Source organism: Mobula hypostoma, chromosome 11 (genome assembly GCF_963921235.1).
Source record: "Mobula hypostoma chromosome 11, sMobHyp1.1, whole genome shotgun sequence".
Lineage (NCBI taxonomy): Eukaryota > Metazoa > Chordata > Chondrichthyes > Myliobatiformes > Myliobatidae > Mobula > Mobula hypostoma.
Genome location: NC_086107.1, coordinates 42,177,847 through 42,198,193, shown reverse-complemented (window position 1 = coordinate 42,198,193; position 20,347 = coordinate 42,177,847). Strand labels below are relative to the sequence as shown.

Sequence of the window (20,347 nt, the reverse complement as noted above, 5' to 3'; positions counted from 1 at the left end):
GTGATAGGTGAAACTTGGGGGGGGGGGCGCGGTAGTGGGGGAAGGGGTGAAGTAAAGAACTGGGAAGTTGGTGAAAGATGCAGGGCCAGAGAAAGAGGAATCTGTTCAAAGGCCATGAAAGAAGGAGAAGTGGGAGATGATAGGCTGGTAAGGAGATAAAGTGAGATAGGAATGGTTGGGGGGAGGGTTATTCCTGGAATTTCAGGAAATCGATGTTCATGCCATCACATTGGAAGTTACCCAGACTGAATACAAAGTGTTGCTCCTCAATCTGAGTGGCTTCATTGCGATAGTAGAGGAGGCTACGAACTGACATGTCGGAATAGGAATGGGAAGTGGAATTAAAATGGGTGGCCCCTGGAGATCTAACTTTTTCTGGCTGATGTAGCATGGATGCTTGAAGAAGCAGTCTGTGTCGGGTCTCACCAATATACAGGAGGCCAAACCAGGAGCACCGATCACAGTATATGACCCTCACATGCAGGTGAATTGTCGTCTCACCTGGAAAGACTTTAGGGCCCTGAATGGTAGTGAGGGAGGCGGTGTAGGGGCAGGTGTAGCACTTGTTCTGCTTGCAAGGATAAGTGCCAGGAGAGAGATCAATGAGGAGGGATGAATGGACAAGGGAGTTGCGTAGGGAGTGATCCCTGCGGAAAGCTGAAAGTGAGGGGGAAGGTAAGATGTGCTTGGTGGTGGGATCCTGCTGAGGATGGTGGAAGTTCTGGAGAATTATGTGCTAGATGCAGAGACTGTTTGGGTGGTAGGTGAGGACAAGATGAACCCTGTTCCTGGTGGGGTGGCGAGAGGATGGGGTGAGGGCAAATGTGCGCAAAATGGAAGATTTGTGGTTGAGGGCAATGTTGATGGTGGAGGAAGGGAAGCCCCTCTCTTGGAAGAAGCACATCTCCAACCTGGTGAAGATGATGGTTTGCCTTCTTGCAATGCTTTTGATGATTGTACCCTCCAAATCTTCGTTTTCATTGTAATATTCAAGATGATTGTTGACACCTTTAATTCCTAACTTGGAGTAGTGAAATCATTTTATTTTCACTCCTAGCTGTTTCTGGCATCTCCCAGGTTTCAGTGGTTGAAACCGTGGTGAGCAAAACAGATCTAAATTGTCGCACTGCTTATTTCTCACCAACTATCAGTGACAAAAATCACTGCTTTTTGAACACAAGCACATGCAACTGATGCTATTTAAAAACTGTTCAGCATGGTGTAATGTCTAACGGCAGCACAAGTGCAGAGAACTAACGTCAGTTCAAAAACTTTGGCAACGGTCTCTTGTCCCAATTAAGTATCCCAAATAAATGAAGGGAATCCTGGCTCTTTTCTCAATTTAGTTTCTGTTCTTTGAATTGTCCCAATGAACAACTACCCTGATTAACCATAGGATATAGGAGCAAAAGTAGGTCATTTGGCCCATTGAGTCTCTTCTGCCATTCAATCATGTGCTGATCCAATTCTTCCTGTCATCCCCACTCCCCTGCCTTCATCCCATACCCTTCGATGCCCTGGCTAATCAAGAACCTATCTATCTCTGCCTTAAGTACACCCAATTACTTGGCCTCCACAGCCGCTCGTGGCAACAAATTCCGCAGATTTACCACCCTCTGACGAAAGTAATTTCTCCGCATCTCTGTTCTAATTGGACGTCCCTCAATCCTGAAGTCACGCCCTCTTGTCCTGGAATCCCCTACCATGGGAAATAACTTTCCAATATCTAATCTGTTCAGCCCTTTTAACATTGGAATGTTTCTATGAGATCCCCACCCTTCATTCTTCTGAACTCCAGGGAATACAGCCAAGAGCTGCCAGACGTTCCTCATATGGAAACTCTTTCATTCCTGGAATCATTCTTGTGAATCTTCTCTGAACCTGCTCCAATGTCAGTAAATCCTTTCTAAAATAAGGAACCCCAAACTGCACACAATACTCCGTGTGGTCTCACGAGTGCCTCATAGAGCCTCAACATCACATCCCTGCTCTTATATTCTATACCTCTAGAAATGAATGCCAACATTGCATTCACTTTCTTTACAACTGACTCAACCTGGAGGTTAACTTTTAGGGTATCCTGCACAAGGACTCCCAAGTCCCTTTGCATCTCTGCATTTTGAATTCTCTCCCTATCTAAATAATAGTCTGCCCATTTATTTCTTCCACCAAAGTGCATGATCGTACACTTTCCAACATTGTATTTCACTTGCCACTTGATTGCCTGTTCCCCTAAACTATCTAAGTCTCTCTGCAGGCTCTCTGTTCCATCAACGCTACCCAGTCCTCCACCTCTCTTTGTATCATTGGCAAATTTAGCCCAATGGCCCAATTAAATGGAATCCACGGTATTTGTTCTAATTGTTTGACTTCATATTGAATAATGAGACCACATTTAACTTGTTAACTGGTGATATTCCCTCCAGCAGAATAGTGAGCATACTGTAATTTAAATCACTAATTATTTTATCTTGATGGTGGAGGGAAGACATGAAATAATAGCAATCATAAATTTGATCTGTGGTCATCATCCTTGTGCTGTGAATGTCCAAGAGGTATTGTGAAGTCAGCTCCAAAGGCTGAAAATCAAAATAACTGCAGATGCTGGATAAACGGAAAGGTACGTCGCATCTGGAGTTTCTCTGGTTAGCGGACGATTTTCTTCCACGCCTCTCTGACGTAGTGGGGAACTGCGTACGAGGCAAGTTGCAGCAGTGGTTTGCTATTGCCTAAAAAAACTGAAAATGTTAGAAATGCCCAACAGTCAGGCTGCATCTGTGGTAAGAGAAATAGATGACATTTCAGGACATTTGGGGGAAACATGGCACACATTTTTTTTCATAAAGTAAAAGTAATAACATACAGGGAGGAGAGGGAGCATCAGTCTCCAGAGTATAATCCTAATCCTAATCTCCCTGGATTTATTTTATGTGAGAAATATCCTCTTTCTCCCCACCCCTCACAATTTAACAAGATTCTTTTGTCTCCTTCCCAGTACTGATGAACAGTCAGATCTGAAAAGTAATTGTTTTCCCATAGATATTCCTTCGCTTGCTAAGTATTTCCAGCATTTTGTTTATATTCTATTATTCGAAATAATGTGTTTTCATTGTGATCCCCAGTTTTTTGATCAATTATTGCCTGCCCATGTCCATGAGTAGGAACACAGTGCACTATGTTCTGTGTTTTGTTGCAAAAGTCTTTGAAATCAATTTTGTCTACTGAATGGCTCATTCATTCCCCAATTCTTTGGCACGTCAGGCTCAAAAATTCATACACTCCGTGCCACTTTGTTAGGTACACCCTGTTCACCTCATTAATGTATATATCTGATCAGCCAGTCATGTGGCAGCAACTCAATGCAGACATGGTCAAGAAGTTCAGATATTCAGACCAAACATCAGAATGGGGAAGAAATGTGATCCAAGTGTCTGACCGTGGATCAGTCAAAACAGTCTCTGCAGCTCAGGGAATGGTGTGAAAGATGATAAAACACTCGGTGAGCTGCAGTTCTGTGGGCGAAAACTGATCCAAGCTGATGGGAAGGCAACTGTAACTCAAATAATCAGCCGAATTAACCAAAATCCACTGTAACATGAAAACAAGGTATGAAATTGGATATAATGGAAACAGCATTAGAAATATTTGATTTTAAATGGTTGATGAATTTTGAAGATCTTTGCCATTGTATGATCAAAGCCAGAAATACTTGTGTTGTACACATTACTTTTCTGATTCACCAAGTTGGCTTTAGGAAGTGAAGTGCATTGTCCAGGAAAGTCCCTGCTTTGATCAGTTTGTGAACTTGGGAGCAGTTAAATAAATTTGAGTTTGCAATTTTGTTTTTGCTGTTAATGAACAGATTTGTTAAGTGTTAATTAGTCATGTTGATTGTCACTTGAAAATCACCTGAGTTAACCTTGTTCCCCCAGTCCTATCCAAAATTACTCAGTCATTCACAACCCCCACTGTCATTCACTTAAACTCAATTGGGCTGAGAGATATTGGCTGGTGCTTGTGAGGTTTGCGGCATTGACTCCTTGAGTTTTCTTGGATTATCATACTTCAATCAGTGGAGAAATCTAGTAACCTATTGATGTCATCACATATATTTAACACAACAAATGAGCATGTTGAGAACATGTTGATTTTTTTTTTGAAAAGCAGTGGAGGTTTGAATTCACTTCAATTTAATGTTCCATGCACATTCTAAATTCCATTAGGAATTCTGATTTGAGAATGCCATGTCCTAACATATGGCTGGTCTTTGGAAAAGCAAGTGGTTAATCTTCCAGTTCTTTTATATCCAGTGCTTGTAAGCTGGCCTGAAACATGATTTCCGTTTTCTTTTGTGTGCGGTAGTTTACTCAATGTTTTGCTTAGGGAAATTAAATTCTGGTAGCCAACACTTGGTGATGTTCTTTTAGTCATTTTGGAAGGTGATTTATTTTCTGGTCTTGCCTGCAGTTTTATCACATGAAATAGGTTCAAATGAGGAAAGTACAGTAAAATTTGGAAACCTTTTAAGTGGTTATGTGATAGAAGAAGAAGAATGGCATTTGTGAATCAAACATAATGAAACATCATACAAATTTAGCAAAAGCTTTTGAAAACCCTTGATCATTTTTCAGGGGTCAGATCGAAAATGGGACTGGTGTGAATCAGATTAATTTTTTCTTTGAGAAGAATATAAATTTGTGTTAGACTCTTGTCAAATTATATTCAAGGTATTTTTCTTTTACAGTTTTGAAGAAATTTATAAGTTCCAAAGACAGATCCTTCGAGTGAAAGATCGTGATGAATTCCCTATGATCCTTGTGGGTAATAAAGCTGACTTGGAACATCAAAGGCAGGTGAGCACCAGGAAGTGACCTGGATTTTTGTGATGCTGAACAGTGAGGTCAGTAAAAATAAAAGCTACCTCCTGGGGTTATTGATTTCTGTGTTTTGACTGATGTGTAGCTTCCTGACATAAGCAGAAATGTCAGAAGGATTGAAACATCAGTCAAAATGCTAGAACCTTTTTTGTATAAAATTTAAAATTAAGCTCTTTGTATTTGTCAGAGTTTGTGCTTTCATGAATTATTCTAAACCATCAGCACTGTTTGGTTCTTTTAAGTGCTCAAAAATAGAATTAATGCCCCAACTTGCTATGCAGCGCTATTGAGATAACAATTTAATTCTGACAATGGAAGACATCTTTTTTATATTAAGTTAATCATTGAAATATTTAGTATAGAGGAATATTTAAATACTTAATGAAAATAACAGTATATTTTGTAATTTAGCTTCACCAAAATTAAACTTTGCCATTTTAGTCTATAAAATTCTGACGTTAATATTTTGCTTTGGCTATGACTGGTTGATGCCAGTTATCATCATCATGTTCACTGATTTATTTTTAGGGATGGAAACCTGTCATACTCAGTTGGTTTAGTGTATGTGCCTGCAGACATAATGACTTTTTAAACTGCCCACTGAATGTTCCAAGAAGCTATTGAATTTAAGATCAATTAGAAATGATAACTGACTTTCTGTGCCTGCATTGCCCATTGCTGTGTTTAACCTGCTTTTTGTTTTGGCTGTTTGGGATCCTGAATTCTCAAGGATGATGAAACTACTTTCCCAAATGGGATTGGGCAGCAAGGATGCATGTGAGGGTAGTTGCTGATATTTGTTGGTATTTTTATTGTCTAACTTATCCTTTCTAACTAATTGTCCTTCCTATCCTTTTGAGAGGTGATCTTAAAATGTACACTTTTTAAACATCTATTTAGGCTTCAGATTCAAGTAGGTAAAATCGAATTTTAACATTTTTCGTAACTTGACAACATTCTGCAAGGGCATACGTATCATGGTTGATGTATTCATAGAAGGATTTGAAGAGGATTTTATTATGCTCTGCTTTTGGTGATCCTTAGCTAGGGGTACTTCCCTGTTCAGAGCAGTGTTTTAAGAAAATTAGTATTTTGGATCTTGTAGGTGTTGAATATAATTACATGAACTGAGTAGTTCAATTATTTTAACTTTGCTGTAAGTATTATTGTAATTATAGTAGGATAACTGTTTTTTGGATTTGACTGGAAAAGTTTGTTCAATAGGTAATGCTTCCACTGGGCTAACTGAGGGGGGGAGGGGAAGGAAGATATTGACATAAATACTCATCAGAAAAAGCATAAAGGTCTTGCTTTATTAAAATAGTGGTTAATACAATACTAGGAATTCTTATAGAGAACAATGGAAACCTCCCTAGTTTCATAGTTGCAATGCATGTGCTCAAATTTCTTCCCTTCTGTTAATTTTTAACATTTACTATGAGTAAATTTTTTTTCAGTTGATCAGGCACAAACTATTCATATTTTTTAAAAAATAGTTTCAACTGTGGCTGAATTTTGTCTCATTTTTATAAGCTTAACATGCGTTTCAAGCTAGGTTGTCTCTGGGTGCTGAGTAACCCTTGTTATTATCATGTCATGGGTGGTACAGTAGCCTAGTGATTAGCGTAATGCTTTACAGTGCCAGCTATCAGGAAAATCTGGGTTAATTTCCTGCCACTGCTCTTAAGGAGTATGTAGATTCTTTCCATGACTGTGCATGTTTCTTCCAGTGTTTTGGTTTCTTCCACTTTCCAAAAAGACGTTTAGGTTAGTGTTAGTAAGTTGTTGGCATCTATGCTGTCGCGAGCAGCATGGCAACTCTTGCAAACTTGCCCCCAGGACATCGTAAATGACGCAAATAATGCATTTCACGGTATGTTTTAATGTACATGTGACAAAGCTAATTTTATCTTTTTTAAAAACTGAGCTATTTGGGCTTTTTAATAATAAGTGCTTTGCATCAGTGATAGGTTTGTCAGGAAGTTTTGAAGTTATCCAATTTTACTGAACAATAGAAATACTTGTTTGCTTGTTCTCATGGGTACAACTGTCATGTTGAATCATTATATAGTTTGTTCCTTTTGTGAGTAGCATTATTAGTATTGTTGGGACTAGCAACATTCCTGTTCACAGAAATTGAAGTGAACAAGAAACTTGCAAGTCAGCTGATCAAGCCTGTGTAAGCAGGATTACTGCATGGATTTCTGATCTAAACAGAGTGCAGTCTAATGTAACTATATTAGGTTTTCTTTGTTCAGTTCTGTTTATGTGGCAGGCTATGTTTTTAAAACGTTGTATCTCTTCAAATAGAATCTTTGCAGTTTTGATCTAGTTTTGTTCTAGCACAAGGCCTTAATGTCTATAAACTTTGTGAGTCAGTGTTTTGTCATGATTCAGAGTTACAAAGCAAATAGTTTGCAAATTTCAGCAATCAATCACCCAAGTTTTTCCCTGAACATTTACAATATAACTAACAATCTTGTTACTTGAGTATAACAATGCAGAAAACCATTTGCCCATCAGCTCCATGCTGCTGTCAGTGGAGATTCCATTAATCACATTCCTCTTGTTCAGAATTATGTTTTTATCACTGACCAATGTTGTGAAAATTGTTTTGTGGCAGCAGTACAGTGAAAGACAAAAATTACTAAGTTATAATAGTACCGAGGAGTAATAGTGGGGTACTGTTCAAAGGTTCATGAACTGTTCAGAAATCTGATGGCAGAGGGGAAGTTGCTCTTTCTAAATCTGAGCGTGGGTCTTCAGACTCCTGTACCACCACCATTAAGAACAAGGCATGTCCCGGATGGTGAAGGTCCTTAATAGATGTTGTCTTCTTGAGGCATCGCATTTTGAAGATGTGCTCAATGGTGGGATGGCTTGTGACCATGGTGGAGCTGGCTGAGTCTTCGAAACGCTCTTCAGCCACTTTTGATCCTGTGCATTGGTGCAGTAGAAAAGTAGGTTAAGCACACAGGCTTGAGCTGCACCAGTGTTGTTGTCAGTTCGGAGGATATGAATTTATTACCAGTCTGCACAGACTGTGGTCCCCTGATAAGGAAGTCAGGAATTCAGTTGCAGAGGGAAGTACTCAAGCACACATCTTGAAGTTTGTTGATTGGTAATGAGGAGAAGACAGTGCTGAACGCTGAGCAAATGCAATCTCACTGGGTTTCCAGGCAGCATCTCTAGGAAGAGGTACAGTTGACGTTTCAGGCCGAGACCCTTCGTCAGGACTAACTGAAGGAAGAGTTAGTAAGAGATTTGAAAGTGTTTCAAATCACTTTCAAATCTCTTACTAACTCTTCCTTCAGTTAGTCCTGACGAAGGGTCTCGGCCTGAAACGTCGACTATACCTCTTCCTAGAGATGCTGCCTGGCCTGCTGCGTTCACCAGCAACTTTGATGTGCGTTGCTTGAATTTCCAGCATCTGCAGAATTCCTGTTCACTGGCTTTCCATTGCTTTTGGAGCACCTTGACGACAACAAAATATGTCAGACTGATGTTTATCAATATCAATGTGGTATTCCACATCATCCCTTCACTACCAATTAACACAGCAAATTAATTCTAGCCATGATCAACTATTAAAGTACTTCATTACAGTAGATGTGAGTGCTATCAGTGATAGTTGTTGGGGCAGCTCATCCTGCTCTTCTTGTATAATTGATGCCCTTTTGAAGCAGCTGGGAGCCTCTGACGGCAGCGGTAAGAGGTACAAGATGTCATTGAACACTCCAGCCAGTTAGATGGCACAGATTTTCAGGACACTACCAGGTATGCTGTCAGTAAATGTGCCTAAGTTTTAACAAAGGGGATAAAGTTGACTAGTGGTTAGGTATAGATTGTATGCTGTGTGTGCACTTCCCTTGATCATTATAGTGCACTAAGAGTTGTGCAGATTTTAATCTGATGATACAAAGTACATCTACTTTGGTGTGATGATATTCCTTAAACATTTGCTATTCGACCTAATATATCCTTATTGCCTTTGGTGAGCAGAGGCTCCTCAGTCAAAGAAATCCAAATGCTAAAACTAAAAATTTAATTGATGTCAGCTTCACTCTTGGGGATACGTAGAACTGCACAGCACAGTCTAGGAAGTTCCCATGTATTGCTGAGAATTAATTTGCCAGTTTACTTCATGTTGGTATCTTGAAGGGGAGATTCTATCCAAACTTAAGATGTCTGCTGAAATATAGAAATATAAATTGTAATTGACATTGGCTTGCACATATTGGTCATAGAATACTATAGCACAGAAATGGGCCCTCTAGTCAGCTCATCTAATCATGGTACACTATTAACCTGTCTAATCTCATTGACCTGCATCCCGACACTTGTCCTCCATACCACTTCCATCCATGTACCTATCCAAATTTCACTTCACTGTTGAATTGAACCTATTTGTTGTTAGAGGTAACCTTTAAAATGGCTCAAAATTTACAATATTAGACCCCTAAGAGCAACAGATTGTAATGTACTGAGTGGAAATGCTGCAAAATGTACATTACCTGAGTTCTTTTCTCAATTATGGATATTCTTATTCATTGGAAAAAGAATGAGGGAGGTAGATTGGGGGATTGATATCCATATAACTAGCTTAAGCATGTGAATGCTGCTAGTTATACTTCCCTCTGTGCTTTAGATTCCATTGACTTCAGAGCAGAATGATAATGAAAGTATAACTGACAAATTTTTTCCTTCCCCCACTTGTATTCAGCAGTGATGACTAAAGAGTGTTAACACAATATATTTTGACTCTGTATAAATTGACTAGTAGATATAGCGGTCCAAATGGGTGCACTGGTTTAAACCAGTGGTCCCCAACCACTGGGCTGCAAAGCATGAGCTACCGGGCCGCGAGGAAATGATACGATTTGGCGATGTTACACCATATGAGTCAGCTGCACCTTTCCTCATTCCCTGCCACGCCCACTGTTGAATTTGAACGTACACGAGGTCATCAGGCGGTCATTAACCTATAACTACTTGATGAGTAAAAAACAAACATTGCTTTAGAGTTTCTTTGGAAGAAGTGGTAGCAGACATAAAAGGCCTAACGATGATGATAATGCAGAGACAGCTGAGGCTGGCACTGCAAAAAAAAAGCTTCCTTCAACAGAAAATACAAGTTGTACATAAAATATGGCTTTATTGCGACCGGTGACTCGCACGCTCCAAGCCCTCTGTGTGTGATATGTGGAGACAAGCTGTCTAATGAGGCAATGAAGCCCTCCAAACTGCTTTGGCACCTTCAGTCTAATCACCCTGCACTTAAAGACAAACCCGTTGAGTTTTTTGAGTGGAATAAACGTGAGCAAGCGGGACAGAAGCAAGTGCTGAGAGCCTCCACCTCCACAAATGCTGCTGCTCTGAGAGTGTCGTACTTAGTGGCTAGCCGTATTGCTAAGGCTAAGAAACCTTTCACTGTTGGTGAAGAATTGATTCTGCCTGTTGACAGAATTGAAGCATTACTTCCCAACCACAAACGACCCAAGACGTGCAAAGGAATGGGTCCGTGACCCACTTGTGAATGCCCCGAGGAATTATCCATGTCAGCGTGGGAAGAAGATCAATTCCTCAAGCTTGCAAATGACGGTGGGCTGAAGAGTACGTTTGACGTAACATCTCTCCCGGCATTCTGGATCAAAGTCAAGGCTGAATATCCTGAGATAGCCACGAAAGCACTGAAAACATTGCTTCCATTCCAACATCATATCTGCAATAGTTTTCTGCAACGAATGCAACGAAAACTAAATTGCGGAATAAACTGGACATAAGGAACCCCTTTCGAGTATTGCTTTCTCCCATCACCCCTTGATGGGACCGTCTTGTTGCAGGGAAACATGCCCAGGGCTCCCACTGATTCAGCGATATTGGTGTGTTGCAATGATTTTATATGTTCATATGAGGAAAATAAGCGCTGTTTTTAATACCCAAATGTTACTTTAAATGTTATGATGCTATTGACTTGTAAGTGACTTATAATTGACTTATCACTATATTCATGTGAGGAAAATATGCGCTGTGTGTTTAATATTAAATTCATTAGATAAACCTTTTTAGAAATGAAATTGAGTGTATTAGCTACTTGTAAGTGACTTATAGTTGATTTATCACCTATATTCTGGTTGTGATTAACAACACCCCCCCCTCCCCCCCCCGGGTTGGCTGGTCCGCAAGAATATTGTCAATATTCAACCGGCCCGCAGTGCAAAAATGTTGGGGACCCCTGGTTTAAACACCATTCTAGCAGGGATGACAGTGGAACAACGATGGCAGTTATTTCTGGGAATAATACAGAAGTTGCAGGACCAGTTCATTGCAAAGAGGAAGAAAGATTCTAAGGGGAGTAAGGGGCGACCGTGGCTGACAAGGGAAGTCAAGGATAGTATAAAAATAAAAGAGAAGAAGTATAACATAGCAAAGCTGAGCAGGAAGCCAGAGGATTGGGAAACTTAAAGAGCAACAGAGGATAACTAAAAAGGCAATATGGGGAGAAAAGATGAGATACGAAGGCAAGCTAGCCAAGAATATAAAGGAGGATAGTAAAAGCTTCTTTAGGTATGTAAAGAGGAAAAATTAGTTAAGACCAGAAACGGGTGAATTTATTATGGGAAACAAGGAAATGGCAGATGAGTTAAACTGGTACTTTGGATCTGTCTTCACTAGGGAAGACACAAACAATCTCCCATATGTAATAGTGGCCGGAGGACTTAGGGCAACAGAGGAACTGAAGGAGATTCACATTAGGCAGAAAATGGTGTTGGATAGACTGATGGGACTGAAGGCTGATAAATCCCCAGGGCTTGGTGGTCTGCACCCCAGGGTACTTAAGGAGGTGACTCTAGAAGTGGTGGACACATTGGTAATTATTTTCCAATGTTCTATAGATTCAGGATCAGTTCCAGAGGACTGGAGGGTAGCTACTGTTATCCCACTTTTTAAGAAAGGAGGGAGAGAGAAAACACAGAATTATAGACCAGTTAGCCTGATATCAGTGGTGGGGAAGATGCTGGAGTCAATTTATAAAGGATGAAATAGCAGCACATTTGGATAGCAGTAACAGGATCGGTCCATGTCAGCATGGATTTATGAAGGGGAAATCGTGCTTGACTAACCTTCTGGAATTTTTTGAGTATGTAACTATGAAAATGGACAACGGAGAGCCAGTGGATGTAGTGTATCTGGACTTTCAAAAAGCCTTTGATAAGGTCCCACATAGGAGATTAGTGGGCAAAATTAGAGCCCATGGTATTAGGGGTAGGATACTGACATGATCGTAAATTGGTTGGCAGACAGGAAACAAAGAGTAGGGATTAACGGGTCCCTTTCAGAGTGGCAGTACCGCAAGGCTCGGTGCTGGGACCGCAGCTATTTACAATATACATTAATGATTTAGATGAAGGGATTAAAAGTAACATCAACAAATTTGCACATGACACAAAGCTGGGTGGCAGTGTGAAATGTGCAGAGGATGTTGAGATAATGCAGGTTGACTTGGACAGGTTGGGGGAATGGGCAGATGCATGGCAGATGCAGTTTAATGTGGATAATTGTGAGGTTATCCACTTTGGTGGCAAGAACAGGAAGGCAGATTACTATTTGAATGGTGTCAAGTTAGGGAAAGGGGAAGTACAAAGAGATCTTGGTGTCCTTGTTTATCAGTCACTGAAAGTAAGCATGCAGGTACAGCAGGCAATGAAGAAAGCTAATGGCATGTTGGCCTTCATAACAAGGGGAGTTGAGTATAGGAGCAAAGAGGTCCTTCTGCAGTTGTACAGGGCCCTGGTGAGACCACACCTGGAGAATTGTGTACAGTTTTGGTCTCCAAATTTGAGGAAGGACATTCTTGCTATTGAGGGAGTGCAGCGGAGGTTCACGAGGTTAATTTCGGAGATGGCGGGACTGTCATATGTTGAAAGATTAGAGCGACTGGGCTTGTATACACTGGAATTTAGAAGGATGAGAGGGGATCTGATGAAACATATAAGATTATTAAAGGATTGGACATGCTAGAGGCAGGAAACATGTTTCTGATGTTGGGGGAGTCCAGAACCAGAGGCCACAATTTGAGAATAAGGGGTAGGCCATTTAGAACAGAGTTGAAGAACTTTTTCACCCAGAGAGTTGTGTATCTGTGGGATGCTCTGCCTCAGAAGGCAGTGGAGGCCAATTCTCTGGATGCTTTCAAGAAAGAGTTCGATAGAGCTCTTAATTATAGCGGAGTCAAGGGATACGGGAAGAAAGCAGGAACGGGGTACTGATTGTGAATGATCATCAATGGTCACAGTGAATGGCGGTGCTGGCTCGAAGGGCCGAATGGCCTACTCCTGCACCCATTGTCTGTAATGGGCTGGATTCCTTTTGCCTCAACTTTATTTTTTGAACATGACATTTTTCGAACATAATCCTCAAGATGATTTTGAATAACTTTATTCTGTCTTCGCCTGTTCATGGTTTCAAGTGTGTGGTTACTGTTGTGTTCCCTACTTAAAAGCAGTATGCATAAGTGTCCTTTGGGGTACAATTCTGCCAACAAGATGAGGGATATTGTAAGTAAAGGGAACCCATATCTGGAATACATTGTAAGTCGTTGGATCCTTGAATTTTTCTGTATGTTACTGGAGAGTGTTTTGCATATGGAGGCCACTTGGTTATTTGAACCTTATGGTGAAGTACATTGTGATATTTTATAGTGAAGGTATCATTTAAATAAAATTTCATTTTGCTGTTTGAATGGGCTTACGAGGTTGAGTTAATTAATCTTGTTAAATTCAGAGATTTGAAATTATTCCTTTCCAAAGCTAATAGATGGAATAAAATCTTTTTTGCGTCCAGTGCTGTTTTTCCCCCTCAGAAACACATCCTTAAGCATTTACTTGGAACTTTATACATCTGCTCAGTTTTGCCCATTAAACAGGTGTTCTTCAACCTGTGGGCTGTATGTGGCCCATTCAGTACACAGCAGCCCATGTGACATCCTGTTTTAACAACAAAGATCCATGCTTGCAATTTCTTAGAATGGAGCTGCTACTTATTGAAAATATAGGCATTTGACAGTGTTTAAATCACTAAATAAAGGATATTAATAATGTGCACACCACTTTTTGCTTCTGCATATTCACTTGAGTATAATGTATTGAGTTTTAAGTTGGAAATCACTGTAAAACTAACCTTTGAATGTATATGTATGCTTAGCAGGGTAAATTTAACCTTAATCATCAGTAACTACTACTACGTTGACTCAGGCCTAGGGGGCTGGCGTCGGGCATAAGGCATCAGTAAAAAGATGGAAAATGTGATTAAGTTGTACTTGCTCACTAAGTTTTAGTTCAGATTTTATTAGCTTTTTTTGTCACTTGACCTGCATTGCAGCCTTGATACAAGTGCAGACCAAAGACCTGAATTTGAGATTAGATGAGTAACTGATTTTGATACGAAAGAAACTTTTTAGCAAGTGTAGCATCATAGACTCTTAGTAAGACTGCAGTCAGAAAATATTCTGGTGGCTGGAATCTCAACACAATCCTTCATGCGGGGTGGGGACAAATGGAAGTTAGCACTGATCGAATATTTTCCACTTGATGAATGTATTTAACTAACAATGCAGACTGTCTACCATCTATACTGTGCATTGCATTTACTCACTAATGTTGATTCAATAACCCTTTCAAACACAGATACATAGTCACAGATACATGGGAACAATATTACCTGCAAGTCCCTTTCCAAGTCTTAGCCACTTGGAAATATCCTTTCATTGTTCCTGGGCCTAATACCAGGAATACATTATTTGGCATAAGCACTGTAGTGACTGACTACCATCATCTAAAGCTAGTTAAGTAATGTTATGCTTGCCACAGTACCCATGTGCAGAAAAGGAAAATGTGAATGCATAACTTGTTATTTTGATCTGTTTCTGGGATTCAGTTCACAATTTTACTAAGTACTACTTCTGTTCTCCAGTATATGCACTTGCTCCAACAAGTGAACAGTTTTGTCAGTGTTGTACTGTGCACAGACTTGGCATATTTAATGTATCTTTCATTTGCAGATAACGACAGAGGAAGGGCTGCAACTTGCGAGGCAGCTCAAAGTAACATACATGGAGGCTTCAGCTAAAATTCGTTTGAATGTAGACCAGGCTTTTCATGAACTAGTTCGAGTTATAAGGTAGGAATAAATGATGATGTATGTAAGGTATCTTTCCCTTGACAGGGATATTTGTGAAGCAGGTAAAATTACACTGGAAGAGATGTCAATGTCAATTGAAATCCTTCCACAAGTTTTGTATAAAAAGCTGTTCAGATTTAAGATTCTGATTTTGGATTTAATTTCTATTTTTTTAAAAAAATGTATTCTATCACCTCTGTGTATAAGGTTCCTGGAGCAGCTTGATTGATTAAGCCCTTCCTTTTGGATGATACTAGATTTAAAATTGTCTGCTGCCTTAGTCTACTATGGGCACCACAGCAGTGTAGCGTTTAGCTTCAATTCTGACATCCTCTGTAAGCAAGTTTGTATGTTTCTTCCTATGTGTGTGTGCGCACGCGCACTTGTTTCTTCAGGTGCTCCACTTTCCTTCCACAGTCAAAAGACATACTGTTTAGAAAGTAAATTGGTCATTGTAGATTATCCTGTGATTAGGCTAGGGTTAAATCAAAGGGTTGCTGTACATCCCAGCTTGAAGGGTTAGAAGAGCCTGTTCCACACTAAATAAATAAAGTGAAGTGGTAATCTAGAAAACCATGTGTTGTCCCCTCTATTGACTGGACAATAGCCAGTGATATGCATTGATTTTAATGTAGAAAGTGAACTAATGAATTTTGGAATGAAGAATTAGGAGATGCAATAAGCAAAATGAAACAGTTGCTTTATGGTGTAGGTTGTGTGCACATATCATTAAAGGTAGGAGTTGGTAAGGCTTTTATGCCTGATCCCATGTATTTTCAGTAAAGATGTGGAAGTCCAAACCCAAGCTGATTGTACAGTTGAGCACCACACCTTATGCACGCAGTCATTTCATAAGTGACTTACCAGAATAGCATTACTGATAATGAAGCTTGCTTATCTGGAATAATTTATGAAGCTGAGGTTAATACTGAAGTTTAAGGAAAACAAGATAGATTATGGGGAGATTTAATAAATGAAGTTCTCAGAAATGGTTTTGATAATGAAGGCTATTTTTACTAGTAGAAGACTGGTTAACAGATGATGCAGATTCAAGATTTTCTAGAGTATTAGCAGGGAAATCAGTATTTTTCGGTGCATTAAACTGTACCCTGGACTGGACTTCCTGAAGTTGTGCTGTAGATTGATTCATACATTTTGGAAGAGTATTTGATGCATTTTGAGGGGATATGTAAGGATATAAGGAAATAGCGAGGACAAATTGGATTTGGTTTCAATATCCTGCCCTGGCCACATTAGGATCCACTTTTGTTTAGCAATTGCTCATTATTTAAACAGAAACCTGCTTTCACTTGAGCAGAAATTAACTTGCTTATTTTATTTCCCTGCAGGAGATTTCAAGAGCAGGAATGCCCTCCTTCTCCTGAACCATCACGGAATGAAAAAGACAGTAGTGGCTGCCACTGTGTTTTAATCTGAGAGATGCTGGTTTGTCTGCTCTCAACAGCTGCCAAACCACCTGCCCCCATTTCTGCCTTCAAAAAAAAACATTTGTGTCAATCAATATTGCCTCTTTACTGCATGCTTACGATTTGGTCGCAGATTGCCTTAGTCTAATTTAAAAAAAAAGCTGGCTGTGATGTGCACTTGATTGGGGAGGGGCTGGTGGGGACATTTTGTCACCTCTCTTGCCCCCAAGGCAGGAGGTGAAGTTTAAGGAATATAAACACTAAGGCTGCTACTTAAATGTCATATTTCTATTTGTTTCAGGAATGATATTTCTATTTGATAGGAGAAAAAATTCAGAATGTAGAAAATTGATTTGAGCTAATTTGCCTTGAAGTGTTTAAAATCCATGCTTACATGTCTTGTCCACAGTGCCATTTAACTTTTAATGCTATAATTATGCGTTAATCATTATTGTACATAAGGATCCATGATTTCCAAGAAAATTAACTGTCATATGATAAGAGAAGGGCAACAAGGAGGCGTGAATTTGTCATTTCTTTGCCCTGGATAAAATACATAGAATAAGCCTTAAATAACACTTGTTGGTAAGAGTCTGAGTTTTGTGCAATGCTGCAGTTTGTTCCAGTGGCCAAATCCAGTCAGTCTACTGTATTTATTTTAAGCAGTCCAGAGAGATTTTTGGGAATCAATGTGGCCAAACACCTGTGATCTCACTGGATATGAACATTTTTCTTTTGTTTTGTTTTTTTTAAACCAATCTCACATCATTGTTGAGGAGTTCCAAGTCTTCTATTTGTCTTCCTTTGATGTGACTGTATTTTGGGATAAGGGATTCAAAGTGCTAAAGTGTAGTTGTTTTTCCTCATGTTATATAAAGAGATGGGATTGATTCTTCCATTGATGAAGATGATTAAATGTTTTTCTATATACTTTTATACATTATTTTCTTATCAAACTAGTTAACAAGTATTTTTATATGTTTGTAAACAAATATGCTTTCACAGCATAACTTGTGTATATGTAAAGATGAGTATTTAATTCTTGCATTTCACTTTTAACTGACAAACTTACAGGTATAATTTACAGAACTGTGGTAATATTTTCCTAAATATCCTCATGGCAGCTGGGTGTGCCTAGCTATGTCTGGTCATGTGCCTGCAGAATGTACCCACACAGACATTAGCATGCTCAACTATACAGAATGCTCTGACCAGGCATTTCAGAAGGTGGATCTGTTATGTAAAAGTTCGGAATCTGATAAACTCGTGATTTTTTTTGGGTTTGACTGTGAGTACAAGTTCAACGGATGAATAACTTGGTTTGTGATTTGTCCTTTGAACTGGATCGCTGGAAAGATGCACACAACAATCCTGATACTGTCTCTACATCAACTCTTTGAAGTTTGATCCTACTACAGCCTTGTATAGCTTCTGGTGCTAGAATAAAGGTTGATTAATTTAGTGGAAGACTTATTATTTTCTCTGTGCCTCCTTTGCCTTGACACTTAATTATTAAATTTATTAGTAATCATTGACTAAAAAGTGTCTTGGTGCCTTTTCCTATCTTCAAATGAATTGCTGTCACTCAGTGTACTCTATCTTGAAGTTTGATTGTAGCATTGTTAGTATGCTATTTTCATAGTCATGTAATATTTCACAAAAGTTGGATGCATTGTACCTTTCAGATGGAATGTGTTCTTTAGTAGTGTATTGTCTGTTTGCACAATCTTGGTGGGGGGGGTGGGGGCTAACTGCTTGGCTTTTAATGTTGGCATTAGTTTGGACTGGATCAATATCAGATGAACAGCTGAGGGGCAGGTACATACAAAAATAGGAAAATGAAATCAGTCCAGTGGACAGTGCAGGCATATGGACATAAAGCATGTGGAAGAAGTGTGAGACTAAAATGCATCTAATGCAAGAAGTTGGGCTAGTAAAACTGAACTTAGCATTGGGGATATGATATTGTTGTCAGATGTGGTTGAAAGGACAGCATTAGCAACTCAAAATTCCAGGGTATAGTATCTTTGGTGGTGTAAAAGAAGAGGTGGTATTGTTATATTTTTAAGGAATGTTATTTCAGTAATGAGTGATATCCTCAGAGTAAAGCCATATAGGTGGAACTAAGGAACAAAGAGGCTAATTGCTTTGCTACGTATTTTACTAAATGTCTCTTAATGTTCGGAGGAGCAGTTATGTAGAAAAGTGGCAGATAGGAGTAGGAGTAAGATTAATGTGGTTATAGTGGTACTGGGATGGATTTTTTTGAGTTGTGAGAGGAGAGCGTTTTTGATCCAGTACCTAGTCCTAGGGAAGGGACTGTATTGGACTTTGGAGAATGTAGCTGAGCAAGTGATTGAAGTGGCAGTGGAAGGACTGCTTTTTGGAGATGACAGCCATTGACATAGTTAAATATAAAGAGTAAGTGTAGTTGTGAGAGAAGGTTGATAGCAATATCATAGACAAGACCCAGTAGAAGCAGGCTGGATGCACCTGCAGTTTTAAATTTGCTTGTGACATGTGAAAGGACAGCAAGACATTCAGCATTCTTTGGACAAAGATTGTGGAGGGTTGGATGAAAAGTAAAAAGCATTGTTGTAACTGTAGAAAACAGAAAATGAGGAAATCCTGCAAGAGTATAGAACATGTTTGAGGGTGATGTTTTTGGTTACAAAACAACATTGAGGTTTAAGAGCTGTAAAATATCATTGGTAGATGTGATTAATGAAAATCTCGAAGTAATTTAAGGGCAAAATGATAACTGGGGAAAAAGTAGGGCCCATTAGGAGCAAGGAGTGGTAAGTACCTGGAATTAGAAGAAAGATGAGGTTTTCAATGGATGCTTCTCTAATAGTTGGGTGTTCAGGGAAGAGGATTGTGAAATTTGAGAATATTTTTATCAATCAGGAGGATGTTTTGGATGTCTTGGAGGTTAAAGATGGATAGACCCAAGTCTCTAAGATGTAAACAAAGCTATTAATGGAGGCAAGTGAAGAGATAGGTGTGGCCATGACAGCTTTTAAATCTCGTTGCAGGTAAGGTGGCACATGACCAGAAGACAGCAATTGTGGTACCATTTATACAAGGGCAGCAGGGATAAGGTGGGTGCTTAACAGACTTGTGATTGCTGTTCCCTCTAAGCTGCAGGACTGCGCAGTAACTAAAATGGTCCCACGCACGTAGCCTTTGTTATTGCGCAGCTGGAATTAGATGCAGCTAGAAAAAGTTTACGAAACATGAAAGATTTTTGTACTGTATTTCATTATACCTTTCAATTAATAAATAAAATCAAAAGTGTATGATTCTTCAATTTTCATTCTAAATATTCATAGTATGCATACAGTTATTACAAAAAAAATTTAGAGTGCCACGTGGTTTTCAGGTTATTTATATATTTAAAATAAAATCCTACTCAGAGCAACGGTTGGTAGGTGCAGCTGTGTGTGTGTGTGTGTATAATGACTGATTCTTATGTCAAGAGTTGGGAAGTTGAGAAAATGAGGGACAAGGTCGATGTAATCTTGGAAAGGCGGGGATTAATCAAAAAATACTCAAGATGTTTAGGAGTGATCCTATCTCTCTAGCTTGTTTGAATTATTCGAAGGGATGACAAAGAATGGAGGGCATTGCAGTTGTACTTTACAAGGTCTTAAAGACTTAAATTCCATTTGGAGAATTGGTCCAAGGCAAACTGGCAAATTTATATCCAAAACTGGCTGCGTAATAGATGGAGGGTAATGATGGAAGGTAGACTTTTGCTGCTTTGATGCCCGGGGCCAATATTATATCCCAGGTATTGTACTTGGGACCCTTATTTGTATACATTTTGGCAATTTGAATTGAAAACCATAAATGGTGATGTTC

At 39.4% G+C, this 20,347-nt stretch overlaps 1 protein-coding gene across 2 annotated transcripts in view; it reads left to right on the top strand.

The window, feature by feature from the left end:
• The window catches only part of rras2 (RAS related 2), a 70,761-nt gene extending 50,904 nt beyond the window's left edge, over nt 1-19,857 (top strand). For both annotated transcript variants that reach the window (XM_063061896.1, XM_063061897.1), the window contains exons 4-6: nt 4,745-4,853; nt 14,938-15,056; nt 16,406-19,857. In XM_063061896.1, the coding sequence (XP_062917966.1) occupies nt 4,745-4,853; nt 14,938-15,056; nt 16,406-16,493 (316 nt within the window). In that variant the 3' untranslated portion in view covers nt 16,494-19,857. The remainder of the gene's footprint in view (nt 1-4,744; nt 4,854-14,937; nt 15,057-16,405) is intronic.
• The last annotated feature ends 490 nt before the right edge of the window (nt 19,858-20,347 follow it).